Source organism: Hibiscus syriacus, unplaced genomic scaffold (assembly GCF_006381635.1).
Source record: "Hibiscus syriacus cultivar Baekdansim isolate YM2019G1 unplaced genomic scaffold, ASM638163v2 tig00111877_pilon, whole genome shotgun sequence".
Taxonomy (NCBI): Eukaryota; Viridiplantae; Streptophyta; class Magnoliopsida; order Malvales; family Malvaceae; genus Hibiscus; species Hibiscus syriacus.
This window is the reverse complement of record NW_024063208.1, coordinates 2,467,900-2,484,571: the sequence shown is the minus strand read 5'-3', so window position 1 is coordinate 2,484,571 and position 16,672 is coordinate 2,467,900. Positions and strand designations below refer to the sequence as shown.

The following is a 16,672-nucleotide window of genomic DNA, read 5'->3' as shown; positions in this document are numbered from 1 at the left end:
CCCGTAGCAGTCGCATTTTAGAAAATTTCAAATTCTCATATAATTTAAGCATTTTCTTTATATTTTCATAATTCTTTCAACAATCATTTATTAATGTCAAGTAATTTGCTTACAAGCCAAGGGAGAAATAAATCAAGCTCTTGAATACTGCATTTATCATGGAATTATTATTACAGAGAAAACACAAACAATAAAGTACGGCAAGCAATGCACATCTGGGATTTTCGTAAAAAACCTTAAAACTACTACATTCTCATGCAAAATGGAGTATTTAACACTTGGTATTCAAGAAAGAAAACTCAAGAGTTGGTGAAAGCAAGGGGGTGTTACTGGTTCCATAACCATTCTATAGATTAGCCGGTTTTAAGTTCGGGAAATTCAAGCTCAACGGTTCTTGTAACTCCGGGTTAATGGGGAAAAGGTTACATTGTGCATGTTGTGCCATTAGTTGGTCCACAAGCACCAAGGCTACCATGGCTTCAACCATCGGAACCGCTGCACCACCCGAATCAACAACCAGAGATTAAAATTCTAGCTATTAGTGGGATATTGTTTGCAAGTCAAGGAATCTAGTTGCATTGGGATCATGGCAGTTGCAAAAGGAAACTGTATAATCTAGGAAAGATGAGAAAGAAGCAAAGCATAAACTATAGTCCAACAAAATACCTCGAGGGACAACACAAGGATCATGACGACCACGGGCTAGTAGTTCTATCTCTTGTTTCTCTCGATTCACCGTGTGCTGCTTCTTCTGCAAAAATTATCAGAAAAACAACAATTTCAACATGATTAAGAACCCAAAACAGCATTGGTAACAGCTACGTCACTCAAACTCGAGTGTAGGTATGCATCGGACACAGTATGTTCAATCTTTTACAAGTTTTCTCTATGCATGTAGAGTGTGACATCCCTATATAACCTTAAAAAAGGGCACAAGGCTCATTAAGGCAATAGGGATTTTATAGCCAAGGCACACTTTTTGAAAATAAATGATATACAAGTTTTTTCCAGTTGTATAATCAAACAAAAAGAACAGTTCATACAATAGAAACACCAAAAAGTGTCAGAGATTAGCTTCCTAATTTAGGATGATTATGTAGGATCCTTCTAAATATACTCTACTAGTTAAGAGTCCCTAACTTGAAGGAATTAGTATTACTCCTAGAATCAATTACTTACCTAGCTTAGCAGTTTCCTAAGATAAGGCAGCAGTGTGTATATTTAAATTCTGTATTTTTTCCTACAAACAGCAGATCAATATATTGAGAAGTTTACCAGTTTTGACATGGTATTTTCTTGGTCTTGTTAATCTCGGTTTAGCAACCCTTTCTCTTTATTTGATCCTTTCCTTAAGTGTGTACTGTTATTCCAACAAAAACCGCGGTTGAAATGGTCGATACTAGCAGTACCGAGACAGTCCAACGAGTCAATGTGAGTGATGGGAGTTATTCTTACTCTAGGTGACTTACAAAATATACAGACTGCTTATAGGTTGACTGGAAAGAACTACCACAAATGGTCTCAGCTTGTTCGCACGATCCTAAAGAGAAGAGGCAAGTTAAGTCGTCTCCTTGGAACTGGACCTAGGGAAGGGGATCCTAGATTTGATTCGTGGGATGAACAAGACTCACTAGTTATGTGATGGCTGTGGAATTCAATGATCCTTGAGATAAGTGACACCTGTATGTTTCTTATGACAGCCTAGGAGATATGGGAGGTTGTGAAACAGACCTATTCGAAGGTTCGAGATGCTGCCCAGATATATTCTAAACAGGGAAGATTTCGTCTACTAAACAGGGAAGCAAGTCAATTACATAATATTCTAATCTGCTGCAAAACTTGTGGCAGGAGATGGATCATTATCAATGTATTCAAATGCAATGCAGCGAAGATGTTGCAATCCTAAACAGGTTTGTTGAGGAAGAAAGAATTTATGATTTTCTTGCTGGACTGAACATTGAATTTGATGCAGTTAGAGTCCAGATCTTAGGAAAAGAAGATCTGCCTTCACTAAATGAGACCATTGCTATCATTCGAGCTGAGGAAGGAAGAAGAGTGGTGGTAGTTGAAAATAGCCAAATAGAGAGTTCACTAGGGTTGTAACTGAGGAATCAAAACGCTTGGAACAACAGACTTTTAAAGGAAAACCAGAAGCAACAAGAACAGTTAACAAAGACTCCTTATGACGTACTTACTGCAAGAAGCCCCGCCACACTAAAGACAAATGCTGGAGGTTACATGGAAAGCCTCGGTCGGCAAGCAAAAATTTTATCGAGAAAGAGGGTTCATCAAGAGGACAAAGAAGAGCTTATACAACTAAGCAAATTGTTAAGGAGGCTGAATATGTTGAGTACAACAGAGAAGAAGTTGAAAAATGAAAGAGTCTACTGGAATCCTTGGAGAAATCTTACTCTACAGGTACATGTAATTTGGTTTTCTCAGGTATATCCTCTTCCTTTTCTCAAGATTCTAATGTCTCGAAACTATCCCACCCACATACCTACCCAAAATTCCTGGGTAATTGACTCAAGAGCCACAGACCATATGACCAATTCCTCACTCAAATTTCTTACCTACATACCTTGTCCTAGCAGTAAGAAAATCAAAGTTGTTGATGGCACTATCATAACAGCTGCTGGTCAAAGCGATATTTCCATAAGTGAAACCCTTATACTTAAAAATGTTCATGTACCAAAATTGTTTACCAGTCTTATATCCATCTAGAAACTTATCAAAGTTACTAATTGCAATGTTTTGTTTTATCCTGAACAATGTATTTTTTGGGAGCAAGAAACGAAGAGGATGATTGGGCGTGCTAGGGAAGTAAACGGTCTATACTACCTTGAAGAACCCAGTGGACCAGTTAGAATCTTGGATACCCAACCTCTATCTCTTTTATCTGAATCTACAGCAAATAAAGACCAAATTTGGCTATATCATTTTCGCCTTGGTCATCCACCTTTCAAAGTTCTAAAGACTATGTTTCCCTCTTTGTTTAATTCCTTAAGTTCTAAAGAATTTCATTGTTAAGTGTGTGAACTTGCAAAACACAAACGTTCCTCTTTCCCTACAAGTAATAAAAAATCTACCAATCCATTTACTCTTATTCATAGTGATGTTTGGGGTTCTTCCACTAGTCCTAATATAACATGGGCTAGATGGTTTGTGTCATTCACAGATATTGTACTCGGGTTACTTGGATCTTTCTTCTAAAACAAAAGTCATACGTTATCTCTACTTTTAAAACTTTCTGCACCATGATTAAAACCCAATTTGGGGCTGAAATTAAAAGAATCATATCAGACAATGCCAAAGACTACATTAACCTAGTCCTATCTCCTTACTTTCTAGAAAAGGGTATCATCCATGAATCATCTCGTGTCAGCGCCCCACAGAAAAATCGTGTAGCGAAGGGAAAGAGAAGAGTAGAAGCAAAGAAGAAGATGATGAGATGTTCATATTGTGTAAAGACAAAAACATGTGTAGAATGGAGAGAAAAAGAGGGGAATGGAGCGTTTGGTGGAGAGTGAGCTCTCCTATTTCAAAACAAAGTCCCTAAACGTTACTAGGAAAACTTGTGTTAATTGCCACCTACATGATAAATATACTACTCACTAAAGTCCGTGAATCTCAAAGTCCTCTCCAAGTTATCACAAAATTCTATCCAAATTTCAACCCATCTGTTAACTTAAAACCTAGAATATTTGGTTGTGTTGCTTTTGTTCATATCCACTCTCATAGAAGGGGTAAACTTGATCCAAGGGCACTAGAGTACATATTTATTGGCTACTCTTCTACTAAAAAAAGACTACAAATGCTATCACCAACCTAAAAGAAAATACTACACCTCTACTGATGTCACCTTTGTTGAAAAGGAGAGTTATTTTACTGTTTCTTATCTTCAGGGGAGATAACATTCAAGGAAGATAAGGATGTTGATTTTTCCCTTCTTCAGCCCCTCATTGATCTCCCTACACCTACACACACTGACAAAATACAACACACACAGTCTGCTTAACCTGCTATTGCTCCAAATTCTCTTTCAAATTCTCCACAACCAAAACCCAATACACCACCACCACAGAAGGACATTATTCTTCCTCCATTGGTTTATTCAATGAAGAAGGCACCTATGCAGATTCAATCATCCCTTCCCCTGTTCCTTTACAATCTGAGGTACACTCTGAAACTCTTCCCAATCAAACACTGGCAATAATATGTCTAATTCTAATTATGAATTTCCCATTGCTATTAGAAAAAAAAAGAGCATGTCCCACTAAACATCCTTCCTACTTGTTTATGACTTACAAAAACCTATCTTTTAGTCATAGAGCTTTTCTTACCAGCCTAAACACCATTACCATTCCTAAGACTATTTTCGAGGCATTAGAGAATGAGAACTGGAAAAAGGCTATGAAAGATGAAATAGAAGCACTAGAAAAGAATAAAACCTGGGACTTAGTTGAGTTGCCAGAAGGGAAGAAGACAACGGGATGTAGATGGGTGTTCTGTGTTTTAAAAAGCGCGCTTGAGGCGCTAGGCGAGGCGTTTAGAAGAAAGCCTCCGACCACCAAGGCGGCGGCGAGTACATGAGGCGGCGATTCAGTCGTCGGAGGCGACGACGAGGCGATGCTTTTAGCGATTCACGTACAATGACCCATTTCAGATTGGGCTTTGCGAAGGTACTGATTGAATGGCTAACCTAGCTTTCAAGAGAAGTGAAGGGACGCACTGGTTTGAGGAACCACCAAATGAACTTCAGGCGTTGCTGCAACTTGATACCCATGAGATTGAATTTCTAAGATGATAAACAAAACGTAGTCGTTTTGTCCTTCGTACCAAATAAAAAATGGGGCCGACAACTAATAAGTAGTGATAATAGATTATACTAATACTAATAATAATATAAAAATAAAAATAATTTTCAGACGAAAATTAAGTGTTTACAAAAATTAAAAAAAGATGAATAATAATAATAATATTAATGAAAAATAAAATAAATTAAAATTAAAAAAAGAAAGTTCAAATCGTGCTTTGCGACGGAGATATCAAAGAAAGGACACCACAAATCCTATTCTTTTGAAGGAAATAGATGAAAGCAACGAGTGGTTGATGGGCCATATGACGATGAAGATGGTGAGGAGGACGACTTTGTCTTTGATGGAGATGATTTAACATGGTCTGCTGTTGATAAAGCTTTCGGGGATTCTCAAGCTACTTATTCCACTAGAAGAACATCTACATCAAGTTCATCAAGAGAGAGGAAAGGGTGTTACCCAAACCTCCACTCATAGAAGGCCCTCTACTGGACTAAATTTGATTGATGAAGACGATGAAGAGATAAAACAAGATATTGGACTTTCCGAAGATGATGGGGAGATGAGGTTCTTGGGATTGATGTTGATGACGATGATGATGAAGATGAGTTTTAGGCATTTTGATTATTGATGATGTTTTTTATTTGTCTTTTTGAGATACAATATGACATGCTGCTTGGTGTTTTTGCTTATTAAGTTAATTACTAAATTGTTTTGTGTTTGAGGTATGGTTATAAAATATTTACAAATGTTTTGTAAAATTAAACGCCTCGCATACGTGAATCCCTCGCCTCAAAGCGCCTAAAAAATTGAGGCTCTCGGGTAGCTAATCGCCTTGGAGCGCCTCGCGCCTTTTAAAACACAGTGGGTGTTCACAGTTAAGTATAAGTCAGATGGCTCCTTAGAGAGGTATAAAGCAAAGTTGGTGGCAGAGGGATATTCTCGAACCTATGGGAGAGATTACCTTGAAACCTTTGCTCCTGTTGCAAAGATGAATACAGTAAGAATTCTAATTTCTTTGGCAGCTACTCAAGGATGGAATTTGCAGCAGTTTGACATCAAGAATGACTTCTTGCATGGAGATCTTGAAAAAGAAGTGTACATGGATATACCATCTGGATTTGAACCAAGTACTGGGCAGAAAGTTTGCAAGTTAAAAAAGGCTTTATATGGACTGAAGCAGTCCCCTATATGGACTGAAATAGTCCCCTAGAGCATGTTTTGGAAGGTTTGCTAAAGTGATGTTGAGACAGATTTAAACAGAGCTAAGGTGACCATATTTTATTTTTGAAGCTCTCTTCTTCAGGGGGAGTGACTGCACTCTTGGTGTATGTAGATGACATAATTGTCACAAGAAATGATATTGAAGGAATTAGCAGTTTGAAGAAGTGTCTGATAAGGGGGTTTGAAGTTAAAGGAACTTGGAAGATTGAAGTATTTTCTTGGAATTGAAGTAGCACACTCGCACCAAATTTTTTTTATATCTCAACAAAAGTACACTCTGGACTTGTTAAAGGAGACTAGAAAGCTAGGGTGTAAACCAGCAGAAACACCAATAGAGGTCAACCATAAGCTTAAAGATTCAAAAGATGATGATGCAACAGTTGATAAAAGTTTGTTTCAGAGAATTGTGGGAAGGCTCATTTATTTGTCACATGCTAGACCAGACATAGCATATGTTGTTGGAGTTGTGAGCCAATTCATGCACAATCCTAAGGAATCAAATCTAAAGGCTATGACTCAAATTTTACATTATTTGAAGGGGACACCAAGAAAAGGAATTCTATTTAAAAGAGAGAGAAATTTGACCCTGAAAGCTTACACTGATGCAGACTATGTTGGATCCATAGTTGATAGAAGATCAACCTTTGGGTATTGTACTTTCTTTGGAGGAAATTTGGTTACTTGGAGGAGCAAAACGTTATGGCTAGATCAAGTGCATAAGCTAAGTTTCGAGCTATGGCTTTGGGAATTTGTGAGTTATTATGGTTGAAGATCATTTTAGAAAATTTGAAGGTCAAATGAGATGGATCAATGAAGCTATATTGTGATAACAAGTCAACAATTAATATTGCTCATAATCCAGTACAACATACAGAACAAAACATGTTGAAGTGGATAGACATTTTATAAAGGAAAAACTTGTTAGTGGCTTGATTTGTACTCCCTATGTGACCACTGAAAATTCAGTTGCAGATATACTTACCGGCCTTCCTGGTAAGTATTTTCAGAAGTTGATAGACAAGCCGAGGATGGAAGACATCCATGCCCTAGCTTGAGGGGGAGTGTCAGAGATTAGATTCCTAATTTAAGAAGATTATGTAGGACCCTTGTAAATATACTCTTTTAGTTGGAGTCCCTAACTTTAAGGAATTATAATTACTCCTAGAATCAATTACTTACCTAGCTTGAGAGTTTCCTAAGACAAGGCAGCAATGTATAATTAAATTCTGTATTTTTTCCTACAAACAGCAGGTCAATATATTGAGAAAATTACAGTTTTGACAAAAAGTGTTAATTATCAGCATTTTATGTAATAATCACTTTTGTTCCATCCACCATTGAACCTTGAGAACCCAAACACCCCTTTCCTTTGTCCACAATTCCACATAAGAAACTGAAACAATAAATAAAAGTCTAATAATGAGTTGGCACCAACTTCTTACTCGTCTCCTTCTTGTCCCTCCACCTCACACCTCTCAACAAACATATCTTCCTTCTTGTTAACACGATAACACCACCTACACCTAAGCCTGTAAATGAACTGAACGTTCAGCGAACCGTTCATGAACTATGCGGCGGGAAGTTCGTTTATATGCGTTTATTTATTAAATGAACGAACATGAACAAGATTTTGTGTTCGTTTAACTAAATGAACGAACATGAACATAGGTCTCGTTCGTTCATTTACGTTCGTGAACGCTCGGTTATGTTCGTTTATGTTCATTCATTTATGTTTAACCCAATCTTCTTAAATCAATTTTGGTGACCAATTTGTAAGTATCTTAAAAATATTAATTAATCTGATATTCTGATGACCAACTCCATAATTAACCCAATTTTATTTGGAAAACCCAACAATATTAATATGGTTTAGTTCTTTTTGAACGATCCATAAGCTGCATACCCAGCACTGTCAACATCCACTGCGTCGGAACCCTATGTGACTGCGCCACCAGTTGGTTATCCGATGAGCAAAGAGGAGTCCCAGAAACCGGTTGCTTTCGAAACCAAGTCCAAAGGTGATAGATTCCGGAAGGGATGTTAAGTATTAAGCACTGTTTCTTCTACTCAAATAATCTTCTTTTCTTTCATATATAATGGAGTATTCGAATTTACAAGTAAATAGTGATCAACCAGCAACTCAAGTCAGCTTACTTTGAATCAAGAACCCAATAATGGTGAGGCCTTATTCCATAGGTTGAGAAGTTCTTTAACGCGTTTCATCAAACAAATTTTGTGCGCCATCCGGATATGGAAATTAGCCAGCAGAGAAAGAATGGTTTTTGATGTATGAGTTGGTGTGAACAATAAACCAACCTACTTCTCTCATCTCCCAATTTTCAGCTTCGTGCTAAGGACATGTTTGTTTGATCCCCAAGGATTAAGGTCGGCAATCACATGAAACACAATCTGTGTTCATCTCGACTGTTGTTGAAGGAGAGAGGAAGAAAGAAAGTGAAGGAACGTTATACAATCCCACATCAGTAGCAAACAAGCAGCTCGGGTTGGTAACTTATATAAAAGAAGATGGGGGAGAATAGGTTTAAGCATCTTTGCGCTTGGAGCAATGTCGAGCTTGAATCGAGCTCAGAATCGAGCTTTAATCGAGCTCGAGTCTCGAGTTTTAATCGAGCTCTTAAATTTTTTTTGAGTTCGAGCCTTTTCGAGTTCGAGTCGAGTTTCAATATTATATTTCGAGTTCAAGTCGAGCTGGATAATTTTAAGCTCGCGAGTTTTCGATTCGAGACTTTGAAAGTTTTCGAGTTCGAGTTGAGCTCAGCAATACTCGAGCTCGACTCAGCTCGTTTACACCCCTAGGTAGGGCCTCCAACGTTCATGTTCGTTTATGTTCGTGTTCATTTATGTTCGTGTTCGTTTATGTTTGTGTTTGTTTATGTTCGTTTATTTATTAAATAAACGAACATGAACAAGTTATATTTCTTAATAAACGAACATGAACAAAAAAAAATTGTTTGTTTATGCTCGTTTATTATTAAATGAACGAACATGAACATACCTCCGTTCGTGTGCAGTCGGTTCGTTTACAGGCCTACCTACACCCTAAACCCCACTTCTCCAAATCCACCCTAATCCTCCATTTTCGTATTTTTAAATTGTGTTTCCAAGCTTTTCTTTCTTCTCATGGATTCAAATTTCACCATATGCTAAACGTGCTGCTCAAGAACCCATCACTATGCAACAAAATTCACTGAAACCTATCTTTTCCTCCCCCGATTCTCAATTAGTGCATGCATGTCTCTCTCTCATTTTGTCTGCTTAGTCGGTTGTCTTTTTTAACACCAAAAATGGCATCTATTCATTAGGGGTGGTAAAAAATACCCGACCTGGTTGATCCGACCCGAACTAAAAAATGGGTATTTTCTAAAAAAAATACCGACCCGACATTTTCTAAGTCGGGCCCGGGTCACAAAATTTCATTTTTCCAGGTACCTGGTTACCCGAATATTCGGTTATAATTATTTTTTATATATTATAATATTACATATTTAATTATTAATAATTTTATATATTAAATTAAACTAATCAAATTAAAAAAACCACCCACCCAATAATTGTATGTTTAATAATTAATATAATATTTTTTAATAATATAAGTTTTATTTTTTAAATTAATAATTTAAAAAAATAAAAAACCGGGTACCTGATTATCCGAATTACAGGTACCCGATTACCAGAATTACGGGTACCTGCAAAATCCGAGTACCCGGGTACTAGGTACCAGCAACTTCCAGGTCAAGACACGAGCCGAAAAATTTAATACCCGAAGACCGGGTACTCAAACTTCGGGTACCCGAAAACCAAGTATCCGAATTTGAACACCCTTATTATTCATCCCCTTTGTTTCTCTCTCTTTCAAACTTCAAGACAAACAGTAATTATATAAGGTAAAGCACCCCATCTTTATTTGTATTTCACGCCTACCATGAAACTCTCTTTTCTAATCACCCTACCATGTTTCTCTTTTCTTCACTGAAAAAAAGACGAAGAACAAAAAAATTTGAAAAGGCGGCGCCTTGCTGCGCTTCATTGAAATCGCCTCGCCTAGACCTAATTAGGCACTTCACCCTCGCCTCGCCTTAGCATGCCTCAATTGCGCCTTTTTAAACATGGTACATAACCATGTTCGGTTATGTATTGAACACCATAATTGAATACCACTAGTTCTAAGAAAAATGAAGCCGGAAAACATATTGTAAACTTGTAGTTAACAGGAAGAGCATCAAAAACTGAAGGACTATTTCATGACAACCTTGGAGAGTTCATAACTTACTGTTTTACTTAATCAAACAGAATTTAGAGAATTAAAAGTAATTATATGCTATAAAGATATATAACACAAATCATAAAAGCTAAAGTGTAGGAAACATATAGGATGGCAAACGAAAATCAAACTTACACTAATTGTTGCTGTTGGCTTGAAGGCCACTCTCATATTTATAATTTCCCCATTGGATATTCCACCCTGTAAGTCAACATTACAATCTCATAATACTCGTGCTGAAGTTGTGTATTTATCCCAAGAATTAAGAAGTTGGAGAATAACAGACACATTCACTTGCACTTGGGTGTGAGTGTTGGACACAAGTATGTGTCCAACATGGATATCTTAAATTTTCTCAATGTTTTTCCATGTATTTGATATATCATATCCCCATAACATGTTCAGATATGTGCCACACATTGGTGTCGGGGATGATAGCTCAAGAAAAATGAAGTCATCCAAATACCTGTATCCCACCAGAGCGATTTGTTCTTGTTCTTATTCTTCCATGTTCATCAGTAAAGAACTCATCATTATGTTCGATACCGGTTAGAAAAGTACCTGCAAGGAGTTTATTACACGACAATAAACAAAACTTCCGGTCCAAGCTGAAAATTTACCACACAAACCATTGACCAACTTGATTCAAAGAGATTTAGGCAAGTGAAAAAGTAGCACTACAAAAGTATAAGAAATTTCTTAACCTGCAAATCCACTTCCAAATTCAAAACCCTTGGTAGCAGGTAAAGACATTACAGCCTTAGCAAGCTCTGCTTCAAGCTTATCAAAAACCGGTGAACCAAGCCCCTGACAAACAGGAATTAGATTTTCAGTTCTATGGAAACTTCAAGGAGACTTTTGATGGTATAATTAAAGCATTTCCATCATTTCAAGGTCGAGGCTTAAATTTCAATGTAAACACACGATTATCGGAGAGGAGAGAATACATACACGTGGGGCATTCCTCACTATGCAAGTGACAACACCACCAATAGAATCTCCTCTTGTCCGTACAGCATCAATAGCAGCAATCATTTTCTCGGCATATTCGGGATTTGGGCACCTTACAATATTGCTCTCAATCTGGCAACATTTTTTGAAAATAGTTAGACCATGGCAGAACTTCTGGCGATTAAGAGGGGGTTGGGTTTGCTTATTGATTCAGGTGGGGTTCGTAATCAGAGGATTATTTTAGAATCAGATTCTTCCAACGCGCTGAAGTGGATCAAAAATCCGGAATTAAGCACCCCTTTATTCCAATCATTGGTGAAGGAGATAGTCTCTACTATGGAAGGGTTGGACATTACGTTAAGGCTTATCTTGAGGACTGCTAATTGGGAAGCGGACAGATTAGCTAAAGATGGTATAGGTTGATTTGCTGTCTTAGTATTTGGGGAGTTGGTGTGTATGCTTCACTTTGTTACTGCAGATTTTGGTTCTCAGTCTTATGTTATTAGTGACTACGATGTCCAGCTGATAGTGGTTTTTAAGTCTTATGCTTTTTGGGAAGTTTTGTTTGTTGTAAGGGTTGGCTATGTACTATTCTTCTGTTTAATATAATTATAGGCGCTCTTTTCCTCCTTTCAATGCCCTTCATGTTACTTTCATAACATGGAGGGTAAAAAAAGGGGGTTTTACGAGGCCTCATCCTCTATCAAAAAAAAAAAGAAATGAAAGTACACCAAAATGCATAATATATCTTGGGATAAATGCAATTCAGAAATTGTACAATCAAGTCAGATGAAATTGACTAAAGTAATTGTGTTGAGTTCAAGACCTGGTCAAGTGTTACAGTGTCATGGTCAACTGCGCCATCTGGAAGCAAAACTTGGTGAACCTGTGAGACATAGGCAAGAACCTGAAAGACAAGATGAACATTAAGAAGAAACTCCAAAGATAAAAAGACAGCCAATTCGGTCCTAACACATGGTAAAAGATGAGCTGTTGTGATTCTAAACATCTAGTTGACACAAAACAGATGTTTTGGATGCGAAACATGGATGTCAGGATAACAGTTCTATTTCTTTTACTTGTTAGTAAAATCATGGATTTATTGTTTTGTGCAAACATACCAAACAAACACAACTAATGTAACAAGTACAAACATGATCATAAGAATAGAGTAGATAAATATGATCACGCATGACAATATTGAAGGATAAAAATGATCAACCCCACCAGCATGACACATACCTCAGTTCTTGAAAACTGCTTGAGAATTTTCTTAGCAATAGCTCCAGGGGCAACTCTTCCGATAGTTTCTCTTGCTGATGATCTGCCACCACCCTTCAGTTACAAGTTCAATTCAAATGGTTGAGTTCAAACAAGTCAGCATCTCTTAAAAATGATGCAATAGACTGTGATATTGGGTTGATATGAAAAGGTACTACCTGCACCGCCCTGACACCATATTTCATGTCATAAGTTGCATCTGCATGAGATGGCCTATAAGCTATTGACATTTCCTTGTAATCCTGAAAGGAGAAAGAAATCATTAATGAATCCTTCTAGATTCCATAGGAACAAATGATGAAGTCAAAACTGAGCAAATGTTTGCCATATTATATGCAGTGACAGATCTAGGCACTCGAATATGGGGGTGGGGGCGACGAGAGATTTTTTTTAAGGGTCATATATATTATATAAAACAAGTTTGACGGTAAGTTCTGCCATGGCGTTTCTTCAATAAATAAATACATATAAATATATATTAATACGAAATTTAAAATTTTTTGAAGGAAATAATTGAAAATTTTCAAAATTTCAGGGACATAATGATCATTTCCGCATTATCTAACTAATGAATGTGGTTTATATAGTTACAACATTTGATTGCATAATCAGGTTTCGTTCACTATTTGTATAGTTGCATCATTTGGTTTGTTAATGAGCTCTCCTTTTAAGCATTGTTCAGTAGTATCAACTCTCTTATGATGAACCAAAAGAACAAGTATCAGCCCTAATACTACAAACTGACCCTTGAAAGGTTCGAAATATATTAATATCAAAAGAGGACTCAAAATATATTATACTCGTTTTAAATCCTAAGTTATAAGACCAACCAAATGATTGTTCAACCTCATTTTTAGTATTCCCATTTTAGACTGGAAATACATAATACTCACATGTCCTCTCTGATCAGTATTTGGTACAAATACATGGATTGGTGTTCCAGTAGTCACTCCTGCAGTATGTCATGAAAATTCTATTTAAACACAAAAAAGAACAGTAACGTGAAACAGCAACAATGATGGCTGAAGATAAATCTAGAAATTCGAAAGACCCAGGGGAAAAGAAGATCTGCCTTCAGAAACCCCAGAATATATTCGGCATGTGTCAGTCTCTTTCCTTGGGGTAGTAATTCGGCTCTGACCTGGCCTCCTGAAAAATATCTTGACTATTAATCCCAAAAGAACAGAGATATTTGCATCGAAGAGGTGAAATTTTATATGACTAAAAAGAACTGTGTCCATCATTAATATGCCAACCCTGTTCACAAGCACTACCACTAGATCAACATGCAATGAACACAAATCACACCGACCTTCATATAAAGGCAAGCAAAAGAATTAAATAGGACACCAAAATCCCAAAATCAAGTACCTTCGGTCAAGATCAACTTGCAAATCAGCTTCTGAGAGAGGAATCCTAGGAGGGCATCCATCAACTATACAACCAACACCACCTCCATGAGATTCTCCAAAAGTTGTGACACGGAAATAATTTCCAAATGTGCTCCCAACTGCCTGTATCTCTGTTAAGAAGTACCATTTGTCAGACTTTAGAAGCTCAACTTGCCCTCAGTATTCTTTTTGGAGAAACTATTACGAAGAACATTACAGGTGCAGCAAAGATACACTAAAATTGTTTAATTTCTAACACATACAATTTAAGCTTCATCGACACATCAAAATACCACACCCTCAACGTAGTAATTCCAATAGTTGAATTCCTGGTAACTTCAGTGATTCACAAAAAGTTGATGCAATCAGAGAATTCCACAGGTTATAAAACTAACATAATTACACTGTTTAAGAGATTGTACCCATGTCGGCGCCTGCCCATACCCGAAACTCACACCCAAGTCCATGTAACACACTTATGATCAAACAAAAAAATCAATGATTATTATATATGTAAACTGGACTCTTCGTTCTCCTTAAAGTACTTGTGCCCCGTACATATCCAAACATGGGAATGTAGTGTGTACCCATGTCGGACACATGCCCACACCCGAAACTCATATCCACATCCATGTAACATACTTATGATCAAACAGAAAAAAAAAACAATTTCAGTGTACTTTACAGACCATCAATACTAATGTTAAAAACTCTATTGGAGTAAACTAGCACCTAACACCATAGATTTCTACATTTATCTTTAACCTATTGTGTTTACTGGACTTAAAAATCTCATTGATCTGAACAGTTCACTCCCAGGTCAAAAACAAATCAACATACAACAGTTATAGCTTCCATAAACATGTGAACCTAATATCAAACATTCGCCTAGAATAAACGGACTTATAATGCCAACACAAATATCGCATAAAAGTCAACACTTGTGGGCTGATTTACATAAGATTGCAACATTGTAATACCATATAGAACTCCTTCAATATCTTTCTTGCATGATGACAATAAAGTTTCCCTAAAACAACATTAGATAACACCTAACATTGAATTAAACTGATGCAAAGTTCTATCAGTGATCAATCAAACCTTAATCACTAGTCCTATGCATAAAATACACAAAACTTACAAATAAAACATACAAATTTCAAGTTAATAACAATCTAATTCCCAGAAAGTAATAATCATGCAAAGACACTCAACATAAAAACAAGAGGTTTTGCTTCCAATTAACATATATCAAATAACAAAACTTACGAAGATTTTTGTGGGTTCTGGGTTTGACTGAGATGCGAAGAGAGGAAATGGAGAGTCTTTGAAAATCCGAAGAAAGAGAAGAATTGGGTTTAGTAGCTCCAAGGAAAGGCTTGGGTGTAATGGAAGAAGCCATGAAACCGTTGAAAACTTGAAAACCGAGAAAGGGTAGTGCTGGAAAGAGATGAAGAAACGATTGAGCTAATAAAAAATGTAGGATTTGGTCGAAGAAGAAAGGGTTTTGAGGGTGGTGGGTTGGTTTTGGTTGGTGGATTTTTGTGATCCTTGGTGTTCTTATTTATTTTATATTTTTATATTTTAGAACTAACATGCTCACCTAACTTTCTTTTTCTTCCGCATGTTTAATTAAGAAAAATGATTTTACACACACAAAAAATTACAATGATAACTGAGTTTTGTTAATAAAGATAACAAAAAATAAAAATTATAATACACTTAAAAAATTAAGGACAATAATCATAAAAAAACTCATTCATAACCCACAAATATTAAAATTTAATGATATAAAGAAAAATAAAATATTCTATTAAAAATGACGTCTAATATCTAAAGAACTCAATAACCTTCATAGAATTTATTGTCTTTATCGAACCAGACGTTTTACGAAATGATAGAGTGGTGAACGAACCAAATAATTTGACAGACTGTTTTGCTACACAATTTTGATTATATCCTCAAACAATCTTTTACTAAAGAGAATATCTGACAATATGTGATTACCGACAAACCAATAAAAAACAAAAATCGTGGGGATTTTTGTGCTCAACCGCAGAGGTATTCGAAAAATGTAACAGAAACCATAAGAACGTACCATAAGAACAGAGAAAAAATATATCACAAGAGCATAGAAAAACATCTCACAAAGATGAATATTATTATTTAGAATTGAAAAAATTCAAGAAAAAAGAAAGAAAAGTAAAGACATAGTACAAAATAAAAATAATAATAATCGTTGACGGTCATCCACTAATATTAAGATTGATGTTGTCACTGATCAATCAAAAATCGAAAGAAAAGAGAAATACGTACAAAAGTATTGAAAGAAAACTTTAAAATATAATAAAATGCATATGCATGAGATGGCCTATAAGCTATTGACATAATGGCATTTCCTTAATCTTGAAAGCAGAAAGAAATCATTAATAGCATATATTGTACCCGTTTTAAATCCTAAGCCAGAAGTCAAAAAGTGAGTTTTATCATATATTGCATAATTGTATCTATCTCCACACATTACTAGCAGTAATGGATGCATTCCCCCGATGTATATCCTGGTACATGTACAGTCAATCAAGATATGGCATCTTTGAGTTTAACCCTTTAAAAAAAAACCGTATAAATTCAACGAGCCCAACAATTTACCCTAAAAAATGATATTCCACAATTTTTTAAGGGTAAATTATCAATTTTTTAGGGTAAATTGTACCAATGTTTGGTAA

The 16,672-nt window shown here is 36.3% G+C and overlaps 1 protein-coding gene across 1 annotated transcript; it reads right to left on the bottom strand.

Moving 5' to 3' along the window:
• Positions 1–193: 193 nt before the first annotated feature.
• Positions 194–15,488, bottom strand: LOC120172720 (chorismate synthase, chloroplastic-like). The gene is made up of 13 exons (XM_039180117.1): positions 15,216–15,488; positions 13,927–14,077; positions 13,628–13,704; positions 13,449–13,507; positions 12,714–12,797; positions 12,517–12,609; positions 12,101–12,181; positions 11,275–11,406; positions 11,028–11,130; positions 10,790–10,884; positions 10,459–10,524; positions 667–751; positions 194–495 (listed from the first exon to the last, which is right to left on the bottom strand). Exons 1-13 carry the CDS (start codon positions 15,346–15,348, stop codon positions 347–349), a joined length of 1,308 nt encoding a protein of 435 aa, XP_039036048.1. The 5' UTR covers positions 15,349–15,488; the 3' UTR covers positions 194–346.
• Between the last annotated feature and the right edge of the window lie 1,184 nt (positions 15,489–16,672).